Here is a 16,468-nt window from a genome sequence, read left to right as displayed (position 1 = left end):
GCACATGCGCATTTCGATATATACATTTGGTCTGATTTGATACTCCGCTATATTAGCCTAAAATAAAACATCTAAATATTAGTAGTTCCTTTCTATAATTTAATAATCTGTACTGTTGGGTAAATACATATATTTCTACAGGCAGCCTGCAACGCAAATAAAATATATTTCGTAAATATATATTAGATCATTTTATAACTATATATGACTTAACAAACATAAATAATCTAAAATCTAACGTCAAAATGCAATTTACAAATTCAAAATCAAATGTATTAGTGAAAATATTATGTGTAGAGCTAACAAGGGAAAAATATCATACGTGAATGATTCTTTTTAATCCCTCTAATCTTTCTAAATACTTCATGGGCGCTGAGTATAAGAAATCTAATATTAAATCTTCAGTAAAAGTAAATTGCTCTGTTTTAATTTGTTCCTTAAAAACGGTTAACATGATAACATTTAGTATGACAACGTAACTACAACAAATTATAAAACAATTTAGAATAAATGTTCCATTTCCGTTGGAACTTCCGAGTAAAATGTATACAAAACTATATCTTTGTTAAAATGTAAGGTTGTATAAATTTTCTAGGGAATCCATTGACTATTTTCCAAGTTCTATAGACCCAAATAATTTCCTTTTTTTAAGTGCATATTATCTTTATATAAGCACCTCTACCGCGTTTGAACCTTCATTTTTGTTCATTTCACATGAGATTCGGAAAACCCACGTATAATAATAACAAAACAATTCCTGAAAGTGTTTGGTGTGGCTTTTTTAATTGTGCCATAATAATAACTAATTTTGGGCACTATAACATTTGGAACAATATTGGATCTGACAAAAGAGAAACATTTTACACCATTATCAAATAAAATGATCTAATGGCCAGATGCATTTTGATGCTATTGGATTTTTTGTCATACTATTATTCCAGTAATCCACAAATAACAACAAACAACACAAATTTAAGGAAAATATTGGACAAAAAAAGTTAGATCAAGTACCGCCAGATCAAGATACTGGTAAACTAATAAATTTTTAATTCTGACTACAACTTTTAAATAAAAAGTCAGTAAATTAAAACCCACAGTTTAGTATATTTTATGGATTTATTTCCAATCTGTGCCAGTCTTTGAATTTTCTATACATTATTTTTATCTAAAATCCCTGTAAATGAGAAATTTGTACTTAACTTCATTGATTCTCTGCAATGATAAATCGATATTCTAAATATTTTAGTCCACTTCTATAACAGTTTCCTTCGTATACCATATTTTTTTATTTTCGTAATAGTTTATCACTATTTCCGGGCACCGCACATTTACTTGGTTGGCTGGTACTAAATCAGCTTCCTTACAATTCTTCCACATCATTAAAAACATCAGTTCTCCACTAGCATCTGTAGCCCCAACGATTTTATCAGGCTCCAGGCCTCGATCAAATCCTAAATATAAAAGATTAAAGGCTACAACTGCTAGAACAAGGATATACTTTTACCTCTTGCTCTGTTATCTTCAATAATAGTTTTCGTTTTGTTCTTATCATCATTATCTGAAACAGGAATAGTTTCAAACTGAGATTCATAAGCAGCAATTAAATTAGGGCAATCCAGATTTTCCTCTGGTTCCCATGTATTATCTTCACTAAAACATCCTTTATATTATCTTGAATACTAGTGCAACTGCAACATAACTTACTCAGTATAACCTTTCCATTTCAACAAATACTCGATTTTGCCATTTCGACTTCTTTTATCCAGAATTTTTTCAACCGAAAACTCTTCTGGAGGCTGTTGAACTTGATTACTTGATGTAGCTACAGTAGAATCCGTACTTTGTCGTGCTGGAATAATAGGAATAATTTTAGATTTAGAAAAAGAAGATGGACAGAATGGGTCACATCTATGCAGCTGATGCAAATAACAGATTTGGTTATTTTTGAAATATATATGTAATTATATGACAGTGACTCATATATACGTTATAAAGCTAGAAATAGTTTTCCAGTTAATAAATTACTAAGTCTAATAACAAATAGTTATGCTTACAATCACTGATTTTTAATTTGTAATTATAAATCCGCTTTAATGTTTATTACTAGATGACAAGGTGAACTTCGTATCACACATTTACAATTTATTTGTTCATAACTCTTTATCAGAGATTATCATTTCTAATTTTATTAACTAGGCTGCATGGTGTACGGTTTGAATTTCGTGAGGTTATTAAATGGGAACTTGAAAAAAACAGAATCCAGGAAACTTACCGTAGTATGTCAACGCCTTACAACGCAGGAAAATGATTGACTTTTCTCCTATTGTTATTGATCTGTCCGCGCCGTAATCGATTCTTGGATTGTAATGGAATATCGATTGTTCCAGGTTCACAGGAGCATTGCGTTGGCGCAATTGCTCATGTTCCTGTTGTATTTGATATGCACGAACTTGTTCATTTTCAGCCACTACCGAACGCAATAAGAACATACCAATACGACTATTAAAATTATCTCTCACTCGCTGGTCATCAGTACGATTTGCACGTGAAGTAGCCCGACGCACGTTTGATTGACTTCGACGACCTATATCGGCTCGTCTTCTCTTCGGCATTGCAATAAACACTATAAAACGTCACGGAATTATTTTCAGTCAATCAAATCTTTCGATTTTAAAATTTCCAACTAAGCTCTCCTGTCACGTTAAAATTTCTGGTTACAAACCTTAATTTCAAAGTCAACCTATATATATATATATATATATATATATATATATATATATAAACAACAATTTTGTTTTTTCTTTGATGTCGAGGATCGAATCCGACAATCTACGAGCGCAAGAACTTTCTTAACTTCGGTGATCCTTTGTAATAGTGACATTTCAAATTACGTGCTCTTTTTTTTTTGGTGATTTTTTGTGATAGTGACACTTTACCGCCAAGTGCGCGAGAACTTTTCTCACTTTGATTAATAAAAATTTACGATGTCGAGGAGAAGATGACCTGAATTAGATCGTCGCAGTCAATCAAATGTGCGAAGAGCTACCTCACGTGCTAACCGCACTGATTTCCAGAGTGAGAAAATAGTCGTATTGCTCAGAATTGCGTTCGTTAGAGAGTAACAATGAAGTAGATAGGCTTAGAATGCAACGAGTTCGTGCACAACAACAAAGAGCACGACATAATAAAACTGAACGATTCCGCAGACACAGTGCTCCTGTGATCCTGGAACGAGCTGCATTCCACTATGATGCGGCAATAGATTATTGTGCCGGCAAATCGGTAACAATTAGGGAAATGACAATAATTTGTAAATATTGCAAGGCGTTAAAATACAGTGGTGAATCTACTGGATTATGTTGTGCTGAAGGCAAAGTAAAATTGCCACAATTGGTCCCACCACCAGATCCTTTACGCTCTTTATTTTCTGGGATTGGAAATGATTCTAAGTACTTCTTGGCCAACATTCAGAAATATAACAGCTGTTTTCAGATGACATCATTTGGCGCTACACATATTATACAGGACAATTTCATGCCCACTTTCCCACAGTTGACCCAAAATTGCATGCAATAGTTACCAAACACATGATACATGGACCTTGCAGAGTTTTCAACCACAACTCTCAACTGCAAGTGTTCCAAACGATAGCCAAGAGACCTGATTACTGAAACCATAACGGGAAATGATGGATACCCATTGTATCGTCGGCGATCAGTTGTGGATAATGGGCGATTGGTAGTTGTGAAGGTAAGAGGACAAAATGTTGATGTAGACAATCCTTGAATTGTGCCATACTCGCCAATATTATCCAAAGCTTTAGAGACTCACATCAATGTGGAATATTGTGACTCCATGAAGTCGATAAAGTATATACGTAAATATGTTACAAAGATATCGATATGGCCATCTTCGCTGTAACCAATACAAATGACGAAATATCACAGTACCAGATGGGTCGCTATGTAAGTAGCAACGAAGCAATTTGGCGTATCCTTTGCTGCGTAACATTAATTAACGTCGACTGTGCAATGGAACAAGACTGGCTGTGAAAAAGATGATTAATAACGTCATTGAGGCAATAATCATAAAGGGAAAATAGAAAGGAGAGGATGTCTTGATACCGTGTATACCGATGATTCCAACGGATTTGCCAATCGATTTTAAACGTTTACAATTTCCAATACGCCTGGCCTTCGCGATGACCATAAATAAATCTCAAGGCCAGTCGTTGGAAGTTTGCGGAATCAACTTGGAGTTTCCCTGTTTAGCGCATGGATAATTATAAGTCGAGTGTTGGCGCGTCGGAAAACTGTGATCTTTGTTTATTTACGCACCACAAAACAAAACAAAAAATATAGTTTATCAGAAAGCTTCATAACTGTGTGTGTCTGTAAATATTTAACTAAAACCTTATAAATAGCCAGTATTTCAGGAAAACTCTGTTTTCAAGTATGAAACATCATGTGTAATTAATCGAAAATAATAATAAAAATTCCTTCACACGGAACATTTTTTTTATTAATTACGGATTATTAGATCTTTTATTTATCGATTGAGACAGTACGAAGTTTGCCGGGTCAGCTAATATCTAAATAAATGGTCGCAAACTATGTCTAAATCCACTTTAACCCAGAGTTTTCTTAAAAACGGAAATCGATTTAAAATGTATTAAAACTTTATATCCCACACGGAAGAAATGACATTAAGATCAAAACAAACAACAAAAAAATTAAGAGCTAACATTAAGGTCAAAAACAAGTAAAAGTTGACATTGGCAACAATTATTAGTGGGTGTTCATCAATTCCAAACAAAAAACATTAGCTAAAGAAATCCAAACACGGCGCCGTTTACTGGAAGTTGACCCAACACACAGTAGGAGTGTTGCGTAATAAACTTACACAATCATCTGTTAGAAACTTACGCAACTTAATTACAAATAATTTACATTTACAACATTTACCAATAATAGGGTTGAAAAATGTAGTGACTTAATGGTAAATTATACTTCGTCAATGTATTTTCCATTTGTTATTATTTAGGTCACAAATTTATTGCGCGAAAACTTTCTTTACTTTAGTTATTAACAATAACAAGACGACGACGACTTGACTTAGATCGTCAAGTCAGTTAAATGTGATGGGCTTCCTCATGTGCTAACCTAACAAATAAATACTGAGAGACAAAAAATGTTAATAGGTATAGTGATATGTCCAAATTGGGTTCGAGAGTGACGAGAAATGAAGTGGATAGGCTTAAAATTCAACTAATTCGTGCACATCAAACACAACAAGCGAGCACGACACCATAGAAATTTGGTGATTCCGCCAACAAATCATTTATAACTGGGTAAATACAGAGGTGAATCTACTGGGTTATGTTGTACCGGTGGAAAAATAAAATTACCCCACCACCAAATGCATTAGTTTCAGGGATGGGAAATTATACTAACCACTTTTTGACAAACGTTAAAAAATGCAATAGACTATTCATTGACAAGACATTCAAGACAATTTCATGCCACTTTTGAGGTATTATGTCATAAAAGTTATTTAGTAACATTCAAACTTGTATATTAAATAAGTTAACAAAACAATCGCGGTCAAAGACAAATTTATCATCTACTACGACTGCTGTTACCACTAACAGATGCAGATCATGAATTATTTCAGCTTCATTTTAATAGCACACATATTGTAATTTTATTTTCTTGAAATAGTTTTTCAGGTGTTCTCATAAAAAACCCATAATAAATGCTGTATAGTTTACAATAATTGGTGTTTCCTTCTGCGTCATTATTGATAATGCTAAGTAATTAACTGTATTAATTTTCAGTTTTACTTCAATTAAAATATGAACAAATATGTACCTGAATTTTCAAATAAAGTTTCGACAATGTCCTCATGTTTTATATTTTTTTCTTCTATATCTTTTTCACATTCTTCAATTAACGCTTTTCTTTGTTTTTTAAGAACATGTGGTTGTACTATAGTATTAGATGTTCGTTTTTTTCTATCTGATTGGCATTCAAATTTTGTAGGAATACACCCTGGTTTCATTTGTACCTTCGATATCGACCCCATCACATGATACTCCATAAAATTGATCATATCGCTTGGCAACTAGGAAATGAATAAAGTAGACATTAAGATATTAAGTGGCAAATATATTAAAGTCTCACATCTAACCTCAAACAGGTAATATTTATAATTGAATTAAGTTAACAAAAGCACACACTATTTTATAAAATATCAAATGAAATAATAAACTTACATCAAAATGATCTTCACAGAAATAAACTGAAGAATTTGGCCCTATAGATGTTGGGTCTCGCCGTGCAAGATTAAGCCACTTATTTCGCATTGTCATGTTGTTTGGGACGTAAATAAATAATTTTGTAGGAGTTTTTTTTGTTGTATTATAACATTGAGGGACCACACACCACTTATACACTTTGGCATTCATAATAAACAAGTCAAATTAATGATTTTGATCTTTTAAGTTTGCAATTGATTTACTGAGTACTGACGTTACATATCGGCGAGCGCATTGGCGCGAAATCCTAATCTTAAAATAGAAAAAAACTTTTCCCAAAACCTTTATTTTCTACTAAAGTAATTAATAAATTAGAATATTATAGAATAGTTTTTCAAAATATTCAGCATGTTCTTTAATGACCAAAATGATTGAACTGTAGTGAAAGTTACTGAAAAGATTAAATCTAACCTCAAAAGTTTGGAATTTATTATAAACAGAATAAAGAAACTTTTTTCTTTATTCTATGATTATAAAATTAATTGAAGCAACACCACTATATATTATACTGAATAAAATAAAACCTTACATTAAAATGATCCCTACTAGATGGAAGACTATAATAGAGCACTTAACAATTACATTCAGTAAATTTAACTATTTAATTATATTAGTAAATAGCTATGTTTTAATTCTTTATCACTATTAATAATGAAAAATAAGTAATTGTGTTTTTACTTTAGATTTGAATAAAATATGAACAAATAAATACCTGAACTTTCAAAGAAAGTTTCAACAAGGTCCTCATGTTTTATCGTATTTTTTCTTTCTCCTGAATCTTTTACACGTTCTTCAATTAATATTTTCCTTTGTTTTTTAAGTATATGTGGTTGTACCCTAGTGCTAGAGTCATTTGTATTTGCATTCAATTGACATTCAAATTTTGTAGGAACACAACCCGGTTTCATTCGAACCTGTGATACCATCCCCATGACATGATACTCCATAAAATTAACCATATCGTTTGGCAACTGAAAAATTAATATGTATTATTTACAACATAAGGAAGTGAATATTATTCAAAATAAGATCTAACCTCAAAAATGTTGGAACTTATTAAATTAAACAAAGACGCATATCACTTCACAATATATAAAATAAAGTAAAAAATAACTTACATTGAAATGATCCTCGCAAAAATAAATTGGAGAATTTTGACATATTTCCGATGGATCTCGTCGTGCAAGATTAAGCCATTTATTCCGCGTCGCCTTGTTGTGTGGAACATAAACAAATAATTTGTTGGGAGTTTTTATTGATGTATTGACGCATTGAGGGACTACACACCACTTATACACTCTGGAATTCATGATTAACACCTATAATTAATGGTAGTGATGTTTTAGCTCCTAATTCATGGCTAATTTACATAGACGTGACGTTATTTGCGAACGCCATGACAGCGTTGAAACTTTCGGCGCGAACTTAAAATTTAAAGCACAAAAAAGTGCTTTTATGAAAACCATTATTTTCTGTAGAAATGATATATCTATGATATAGTCCACCACTATACATAAGATTGATACTACAATTTTTAGTAAAAAAAAAACAATGCAGCATACTCTATACTTTTATTTTAACTATATATAAACAAACTTTCAACCTTCCAAACACTATTTGCATCAAAAATCCACATAAATGAAAAATTTGTACTTAACTATATCAATACTTTCCAATAATAAAACAAAATCTAATGGTTCTATCCTCTAATTTTAGTCCAGTTCTATTACAGTTTCCTTCGTATACCACATTTTCTTATTTTCATAATAGTTTATCACAATTTCTGGACACCGGACATTTACTTGACTAGCTGGTACCAGATCAGCTTCCTTACAATTCTTCCACATCATTAAAAACATCAGTTCCCCACTAGCATCTGTAGCTCCAACAATTTTGTCAGGTTCCAAGCCTCGATCAAATCCTATAAATAATAGATGACAGGGGTCATGATAATACAGAAAAATATGTATAATACCTCTTGCTCTGTTATCTTCAGTAATATTTTTTCTTTTGTTCTTATCATCATTATCTGGAACACAAATAGTTTCAAATTGAGATTCATAAGCGGCAATTAGATCTGGGCAATCAAGATTTTCCTCTGGTTCCCAAGTATTGTCTTCACTAAAATATTTTTTACCTTAGCTTGAATATTAGGACAACTGCAACATAACTTACTCACTATAACCTTTCCATTTCAACAAATATTCAACTTTGCCATTTCGGCTTCTTTTATCCAAAATCTTTTCAACTGAAAACTCTTCTGGCGGTTGTTGAACTTGATCACTAGAGGTAGCAATAGTAGAATCCGCATTTTGTCGCGCTAAAATACCGGTATATGGTTATTACATAAAAAATATTAATTTTGATGTATACTTTTCACCATAATTTTACTTTTAAAACTTATGTTATAATTACTATTATAAACATAACCTCTTTGTAGACATATGTCAGATGACAAAATCTTCTCTTCAAAATGTATTCCATTTATTCTATTCTATTATTAAAACCTTAATATCAAACACCAACATAATAAATCCAAATTTAATTCTTATCATCTTTACAGTTATTTTATCGCTAGTGTTGGTATTATTGTTTCTATACACATAATTATTTTATATCATTAAAAAATTTACGTGGAGAATAATATTTCTGCCATATTATTGGTATGTTGGTAATACATACAAACATCAGCCATTTTGTTTTTGTCGGCGTTGTTTGTGTCCCAGTGTTTTCCCAATTTTAATAAGCAAGTATAATATTTCGTGGGGCTACTAAACCAACAAACATGAAAACTGAAACCGGAAACGTAAGTATATATATATATTTTACATATCGTGTGTAATATTACCTTAGAATACACTAGTATGAGGTGTCGCATATTGTTATTCAAACAAACAGAAATAAAGCCTAAAAATTGGTGTTTTTCAATATTCCTTAAAATAATTATATTTTAGACCGATAAAATGGAAGCAGAACAATATCGTAAACTTTTCATTGGAGGTTTGGATTTCCATACTACTGATGACTCATTGAAAGCTCATTTTGAACAATGGGGCGAAATTGTTGATGTGGTGGTTATGAAAGACGCTATGACCAAAAGAAGCAGAGGTTTTGGATTTATTACATACTCCAAGGCCCATATGGTTGACGATGCTCAAGCTGCGCGACCCCATAGAGTGGATGGGCGTGTAGTTGAACCAAAACGGGCTGTTCCCCGGCAGGATATCAGTCGGCCGGAAACTGGAGCGACTGTAAAAAAGCTGTTTGTGGGTGCTTTGAAGGATGACATTGAAGAGGAGGACTTGAAAAATCATTTCAAGTCATACGGTACTATTCTTTCTTGCACCGTTGTTACAGACAAAGAGACCAAGAAGAAAAGAGGATTTGCATTTATTGAGTTTGAAGATTATGACCCCGTTGATAAAATAGTATTATATGGAAATCATGTAATTAAAGGGAAAAGGGTGGATGTTAAGAAGGCTCTTCCAAAGACAGATATGCAACAGGGAAGTCAGGGCAGGGGTGGGCCTAGGGGTGCCCATGTGAGGAACAGAGGTTCATCACAAGGTGGTAATTCTGCTTATGGCAACCAGGGATCATGGGGAGGCCAAGGCGATAATGGCTGGAACAATCAAGGCAATCAGTGGCAGCAAGGAAATCAAGGAGGTTGGAACAGTGTTCCGTGGGATCAAGGAAACCAATGGAACAATCAGTCTGGGTCTGGTCAGGGCTACAATGGTGGGGGTAGTTGGGGAGGGCCTGTGCAAGGTGGCGGTAATGGACAGCCCCACAATAATTTTGGAAACAATTATCAACAAGGCTATGGTGGCGGTGCAGTGAGAAGCAGTTATCAGCAGCAAAGACCACAACCTTACAGTAAGTTTTTGTGATATCATTTTATTGCATATATAAGTTAAAAAATAGCAAGGAAAACAGTTGGACAGTGAGAAATTAATTTTCTTTTTTAGACTCAGGCGGGTATGGCGGCGGTTATCAACAGAACAACCAATCTGGAAGCGGCAGGCGATATTAATTTGACAATGTAAGTTGTAAGTTTAAATGTACTCAGACCCTTTGGTTTTTTTTAAAGATAAATCTGGTAATATATCCACTAAATATTAATTTAAATCAGTACTGGAGCAATTCATTAATATATATTTTATTTTTAATGGAGGTTTTGCAGGGCAAATTATCACTGCCAATAAATAATCTGAATGTATATTTAAATTAAAATCAAATAAATTTGGCTCTACTTTTCTTTGATGCATAGAAACCTGTGGATTAATTGACTTTTATAGTTGATATCAATGGAAGTAGATTATGTTAGGATACATTTATATTTTAAGGAATCCTATCAATTTTAGATAAGATAATTTGTGTTTCTCTGCGTCATGGAAGGGAATCCCTAAATTATAGCTCATAGTATTAATATAGTATTGTAAATGTATTTATTTTTCGCGTGAGTACAGACAGAGCGAGGAATTGATTTACTGGAATAGAATAAAACAGGGGGCGTGTGATGATTTAGATGAGGATAAAAGTTCGCGAGCTCTATACTAGGTTAGGTTAGGATTAGTATTGATGTAACTTGATTTGTGTAAACACGATGGAGATTTTTAATTAAATGACAAATAAATCAGATGCAATTTGGTCTCATTAATCATTTTTGTTGTTTTTATATTAACTGGAGGAAAAGAGAAATAGGGCGCGTGTTGTTCGAATTTAATCGTACTATGGCGCAGGATTTTTTTTAGTGATAGGAGAAGATTCCTTGCACGATAGCGAAATATTTAATTTTTTATGATTAGAATAGGACAGGATATGCGTTTTAAGGCTAGGTATGTATAGTCTCCAATATTTATCTATGTTAGGTTGGGAGAAAATTGTTTTGATTGCTACAGCTCTCGGATAACGTTTTGATTATCGTGAATCATTCGAAAGTGTTCTGTGTGGTTTGCCAAATATACCCAATTCGTTTTAGTAAAAACTATAGTCGCGGTCTGAATACTACCACATCAGTCAGAACGATTTTCTTCCTCTGAATAACTCAGGTTTTTCTTGGTTAGGTTCGCAAATACAAAAAAATCTGGGGTAGTTAGGTATCAGTACACAAGCGTGTTTTTTCTGCACTAGTATGTTAAATGGAAATTTATAGTAGGGGATATATGCTATAGTATTTTTTGGAGGGTTTTCATCTGTATATTGTCCTTAAATAAACCGTTTTTTCATCATGACTTTTAACAAATACTAAATGCAAACAGATCTACAGATAAAGTCAGGGGGAGATGGATAAAATATAGAGAGCATCAATTGTTTCAATAAAAACTAGAAAAAAACTCCAAAAATTGCTGTATAATATAAAAAGAAGTATGAATAAGAGAAGCAAAATGACGAAGAAACATAAGACTGAAGCAATTTATTACATAAACAAAAAGATCATCCATCCGATCCTATAAACGTTTTATAAAGAAGAATAAATGTATACACATGAAATAGAAAATAATGCTTCGCTTTCACATATTGAAGACCATACATCTGCTATCTGGGAAAGAGAAAGATTGATGTTGGACAATACAAAAAGTGGCACTCGAATGATGCGGATGAAAACCCAAAGGAACACCATAACATATGGCACCCTCTCTGAAGCCTATATACATATAGATAATCATCTGGTTATGGTAATTAAGGCATGCACACACCGGATTTATTATATTTTAATTCAACGATGCCCTTGATTGCCGTAACGGTGAACCATGCATGTTTCAAAAACATTCAATAAAATTTTGTTTTTTGTTCAAACAGGTGGAGTCACCTGGCATGTCCATGGACAGTAAGTCCTGGTTAAGCGACAAGAATACAGTTTTCAGGTAACCAGTGCCTCCTTCGATGTTTATGAAACAAGAGATGCTCGGGTATTGTTTTGGCAATTTTTTTGCGATAAGCGGTGTTGATATTGTATTCTGTACAATAATACTGCTTAAGAATCTTGACACACTCGAAATTTTATAGGAAAGGCCGCGGAGGCGGCTGTGGAGGCATATATTAATGACAACAAATAAATAATTCTCAAGTAATTGGTATTTTTATTCAATTGTAAAAATAAATATTTAAAAAAATAAAGTGTTTTTTAATTCCTTGACATTTCGCAGAATGGATACAGTCGCTGAATGGCTTATTCACAATTCACATTATGTTTATAATAATAATATACGATAGAGATATCTTAGATGAATTACTTATTATTATATTGGAAGTGCTATCGATAATATGTACTAGTAATGGGCACAATGATGACAATAATAATCACAAACATTGATATATAAAATAAACCATAAAAATGTTGAAAATGTATATTTGCTGTTAAACTATACGTGAGATTAGTAAATGTCTTTAGATTTTGGTAAAAATAAAAAACATACATTTTAAAAATTTGCCTTATTAAACATTCAGTGATACCACTCTATTTCCTAATCATTTAGCCAGTTTATGTACACATTTATTTATACTACTTATTTTACATTTCATAATCACATAATCAGTTTTGTGTTACCAACAGTATAAAAAAAAGGAACATGGATTTTCCAACACAACAATTCCTGGATGGGGACTTCATTACTTGGAGACTGAGTTTAATATTGAAATATTAAAATTTCCAAGTAAGTTTTGCCTATATTTAAAAATTAAGCAACAATGTATCATTGTTGTACATTTCCCTAAAAAAATATGTATTTTATCTTTATTAAGTGGTTATACATAAGGGTTTATAACATATAAAGTATTGTAATTATTTGTTTGAAACTTTTAGATCTATGCAAGCATCATATGGTGATGGCACAAATTATATCAGCTCAAACATGATGAAAAGATTTACGTAGCAAAAGGGAACATTTGTCCAGAATATAAGCTACCTGCAAATTGTCTCAGTAATAGTGGATGAAAAAAAAGCATTGCCTTGAACTGTGAAATGGTGCACTTAGTTTATTGCCAATTAAAAGTGAGTCACTTCTTAATAGGTTTCTGAGCATGTGGAAAAAACTGTGAGGTGTTAAAATATCGATACAATTTTCTTTATTCACCCATTTGCATCAGCAAGCATAGCAAACTGTAAAAGAGGACTTTTGCAAAACATTTTTATAGATGTTAGTCCTATCTAGTGAAATTATTACCAAAATGGAAGCAGCAAAAAGAGAACTGAATTATATATAATTGAACTAAGGTCACAGTTACTTTATCTTAACAGAACATAACAGGCAAATAGAAAAAATGTACACTTGAACCAAACAATAAATGTACGTTTTAATCGTGACTAATGTAAAAAAAGAATGGATAAGTACCTGAAAGTTTCTTTGCAAGATATTTTTCAGGTTCTTCAATTTTTTTCTCTGATTGGCATTCAAATTTTGTGGGAATACACCCTGACTTCATGCGCATTTTTAAAACCGAGCCCATGACTTTATATTCAATATAATTTTCCATATCATTTGGTAACTACAACAATAAAATTATACTCATACACAATAAACAAAACAAATGGAACCTAACCTCAAATTTAGTTAGGTGTCATTTACCTGGATATTACGTTTATGAGGAACATTAAACAACATAAAGGCAATACAAAACTAGTAAATACTTACATCAAAATGGTCTTCACAGAAATAAATAACCGATTTTGAGGCTATATCTGCAGGGTCTCGCCTTGCTAGATTTAACCACATATCTCTAACTTTTTTCACTCTTGGAACGAAAACAAACAACTTATTCGGAGTTTTTACCGATGTATTATTACATTGAGGAACCGCACACCATCGATATACATTAGAATGCATAATTACTATTAAAATAATGTATCTATAAAACCTGTAACCATACAAACCGTCGAGCACGACGAAACACTTACGTCACGTAAATTGAAGTGTTTTGGCGGGTATTTAAAGCTATTTGAAACTTCAATTTCTTTTAAATTGTTTTTACAAAAATGACATCTGTAGTAAAGTAAACATGTTAGAACTAATTAGAGTAGCGATAGTCACCGTGCCTACGGTTTTAATAAAAAATCAACAAACAAACTGGAACTGTAATAGTGTATTAATGAAATATGTATTAGCACTATTCTAGCTTCAAGTCTTTTAGGAAAATGGCGAAGATGTAACGATAACATAATGTGTTGCTTTAAACTTAAAGTTCAATTTAATAAGTCAAAACATGTATAAACTTTTTCACCATTTTCTAATTGCACTTGACTTATATGCTGAAATAGTGGGTTGGGGAAAAAGTAATTTGGTTTTTTTCCTGGCTTTCAAAGCTAGTTTATTTATATATATTTGAACTATTAATTTGAATTTACCATTAATTGCTGATGAATTCTGTTTCACTTGTTAAGCCAGCTAAATCTGGTAAGGAAAATCATCCCAGCTAATCCGGTAACCAGGCTAGATAAGAAACCCTAAAACCTTAGAAGTTTGGCTTATCCTGTCTAGTTGGCATTCAAATTTTGGTGACTTGTGAAACTGACCCCATCATATGATATTGAACATAATTTCCCATATTATTTTGCAATTGCAATCAAATTAAATATTTTAGGTAATTATCTACATAAAAAGAACTGAAACCTAACCTATAATTCAGTATGTAATGTTAATTTCGATATTGTACGTGCCAAACATAAAAGTAGTAAATACTTACATCAAAATGGTTTTCACAGAAATAAATTACAGAAGATTCAAATATACTTGCAGGGTCTCGTCTTGCAAGACTTAACCATAAATTTGTGAATTTTTCTTCCTTGGTGCGTTAAGAAATAATTTATTTAGAGTTTTTATCGATGTGAGATGACATTGAGGAACTGCAGACCACCGATACACATTTGGATTCATGATTTTGGTTTAAAATAATATTTATAATAAATATGTAAATAGTCAAATGTTTACGAAAATGTGTCGTCCCAATCAGGCACTACTTCTTTTTTTGGTGCAAAATGTAAGTTACATTATTAATAATAATTAATAGTAAATATGTAAAGGACTACTCGCGGAAAAATATAGATACCTTTCCAAGTTCCTTCATCATTTCGTCGTTCGATTTGACGCATTTAATAACGATGTGGGAAGCGAACACCTTTTCTAAACAAGTTCTTTAATTGAATATTTTACATTTATCTTCGACATTGTGTCATATATGGATTTGCTTGTTCATGAAATGACACAGATATGTATTTTTAATGGAAATAGAATTAAGAATAGGTTGATAGTTTTATAACCAAAATTCAAGTCGTTTTAAGGTATGTGTTTTCCTTTCCTTTGTCCTTTCCTTTGTATTTACCTTTTCATGAGTAACTTATGGAATGAACTTATGGAACCTTCACCATTTTGTCCGTAATACATTTGAAGCAAGCAACATTGATATTTTTAATAGAACTAGTGTTTTTATTGATAACATTCGAATTATGTTAGAATTGTTTGTTGTATTTATGCCTTGAGTTTCGGAAGCGGTTTGTGGCGGCCCATCGACCCAGGGCCCGATGCAAATTGACTTAGCGTGACCAGCCGACATAATGGTCATAAATAACCCCGATTAGAATAATAAATATGTATGTATGTGTGTTTGTTTGTTCGTGGCGATGTCGGTCGTGAGAACAAATGACAGGAAGTCAGTCGTAAATCAAAAATAAACGCCGCATTATCGCTGATAACGCCTCTGAAGCGGCGGCCTCTTTCCACCGATAGGAAAACAATACAGAAGCGAAACAACCAGCGTGTAAACATCGCTCTAGCGGAGGTGATTCGAATGGTACCTTTCAGACGGTCGTTGTAACTGTTAACGCCCATAAGTGGGGGCATTCAGGCAATGTCCTGTTTTGAAAAATGTCGAAATGAAGCAAAAAGGCGGGAGAGCGAAAAAAATAAAATTTGAAACGATCCCGGCGCCCGGTCATCAATAAAAGAACCAGGAAATCCGACCGAGGCGGTGAAATATGTTCCAATTTCTGCCGAACAGATGGCAGCACTGAAAGCTCGCATTTGTCTTCATCCTGTAAATCAGGGCGGTTGTACCGGCGGAGGGAAGCATAGACTCACCCCCGCCACCCGGTCGTCGGCGAATTGGACTGGATGGATCTCGAGGAATACCGAATGCCAAGCGGAGTTTGCAGTTGTT

At 32.9% G+C, this 16,468-nt stretch overlaps 2 protein-coding genes across 2 annotated transcripts; one reads left to right on the top strand and one right to left on the bottom strand.

Moving 5' to 3' along the window:
* Positions 1–1,097: 1,097 nt before the first annotated feature.
* Positions 1,098–14,214, bottom strand: LOC143189921 (uncharacterized). Its single transcript, XM_076393916.1, has 10 exons — positions 13,951–14,214; positions 13,651–13,804; positions 8,492–8,636; positions 8,292–8,437; positions 8,032–8,237; positions 7,435–7,635; positions 7,029–7,287; positions 1,705–1,849; positions 1,505–1,650; positions 1,098–1,451 (listed from the first exon to the last, which is right to left on the bottom strand). The coding sequence occupies exons 1-10, from the start codon at positions 14,140–14,142 to the stop codon at positions 1,243–1,245; spliced, it is 1,803 nt and encodes a 600-aa protein (XP_076250031.1). The 5' UTR covers positions 14,143–14,214; the 3' UTR covers positions 1,098–1,242.
* On the top strand, positions 8,887–12,390 carry LOC143193323 (heterogeneous nuclear ribonucleoprotein A1, A2/B1 homolog). Its single transcript, XM_076399484.1, has 4 exons — positions 8,887–9,122; positions 9,271–10,192; positions 10,285–10,358; positions 12,119–12,390. Exons 1-3 carry the CDS (start codon positions 9,102–9,104, stop codon positions 10,347–10,349), a joined length of 1,008 nt encoding a protein of 335 aa, XP_076255599.1. The 5' UTR covers positions 8,887–9,101; the 3' UTR covers positions 10,350–10,358; positions 12,119–12,390.
* Positions 14,215–16,468: the final 2,254 nt, after the last annotated feature.

This window comes from Rhynchophorus ferrugineus, unplaced genomic scaffold (genome assembly GCF_030347505.1).
Source record: "Rhynchophorus ferrugineus isolate W39M unplaced genomic scaffold, kcgeb_rfMv2 rfM1, whole genome shotgun sequence".
NCBI classification, from domain to species: domain Eukaryota; kingdom Metazoa; phylum Arthropoda; class Insecta; order Coleoptera; family Curculionidae; genus Rhynchophorus; species Rhynchophorus ferrugineus.
This window is presented reverse-complemented; position numbering and strand designations above follow the sequence as displayed.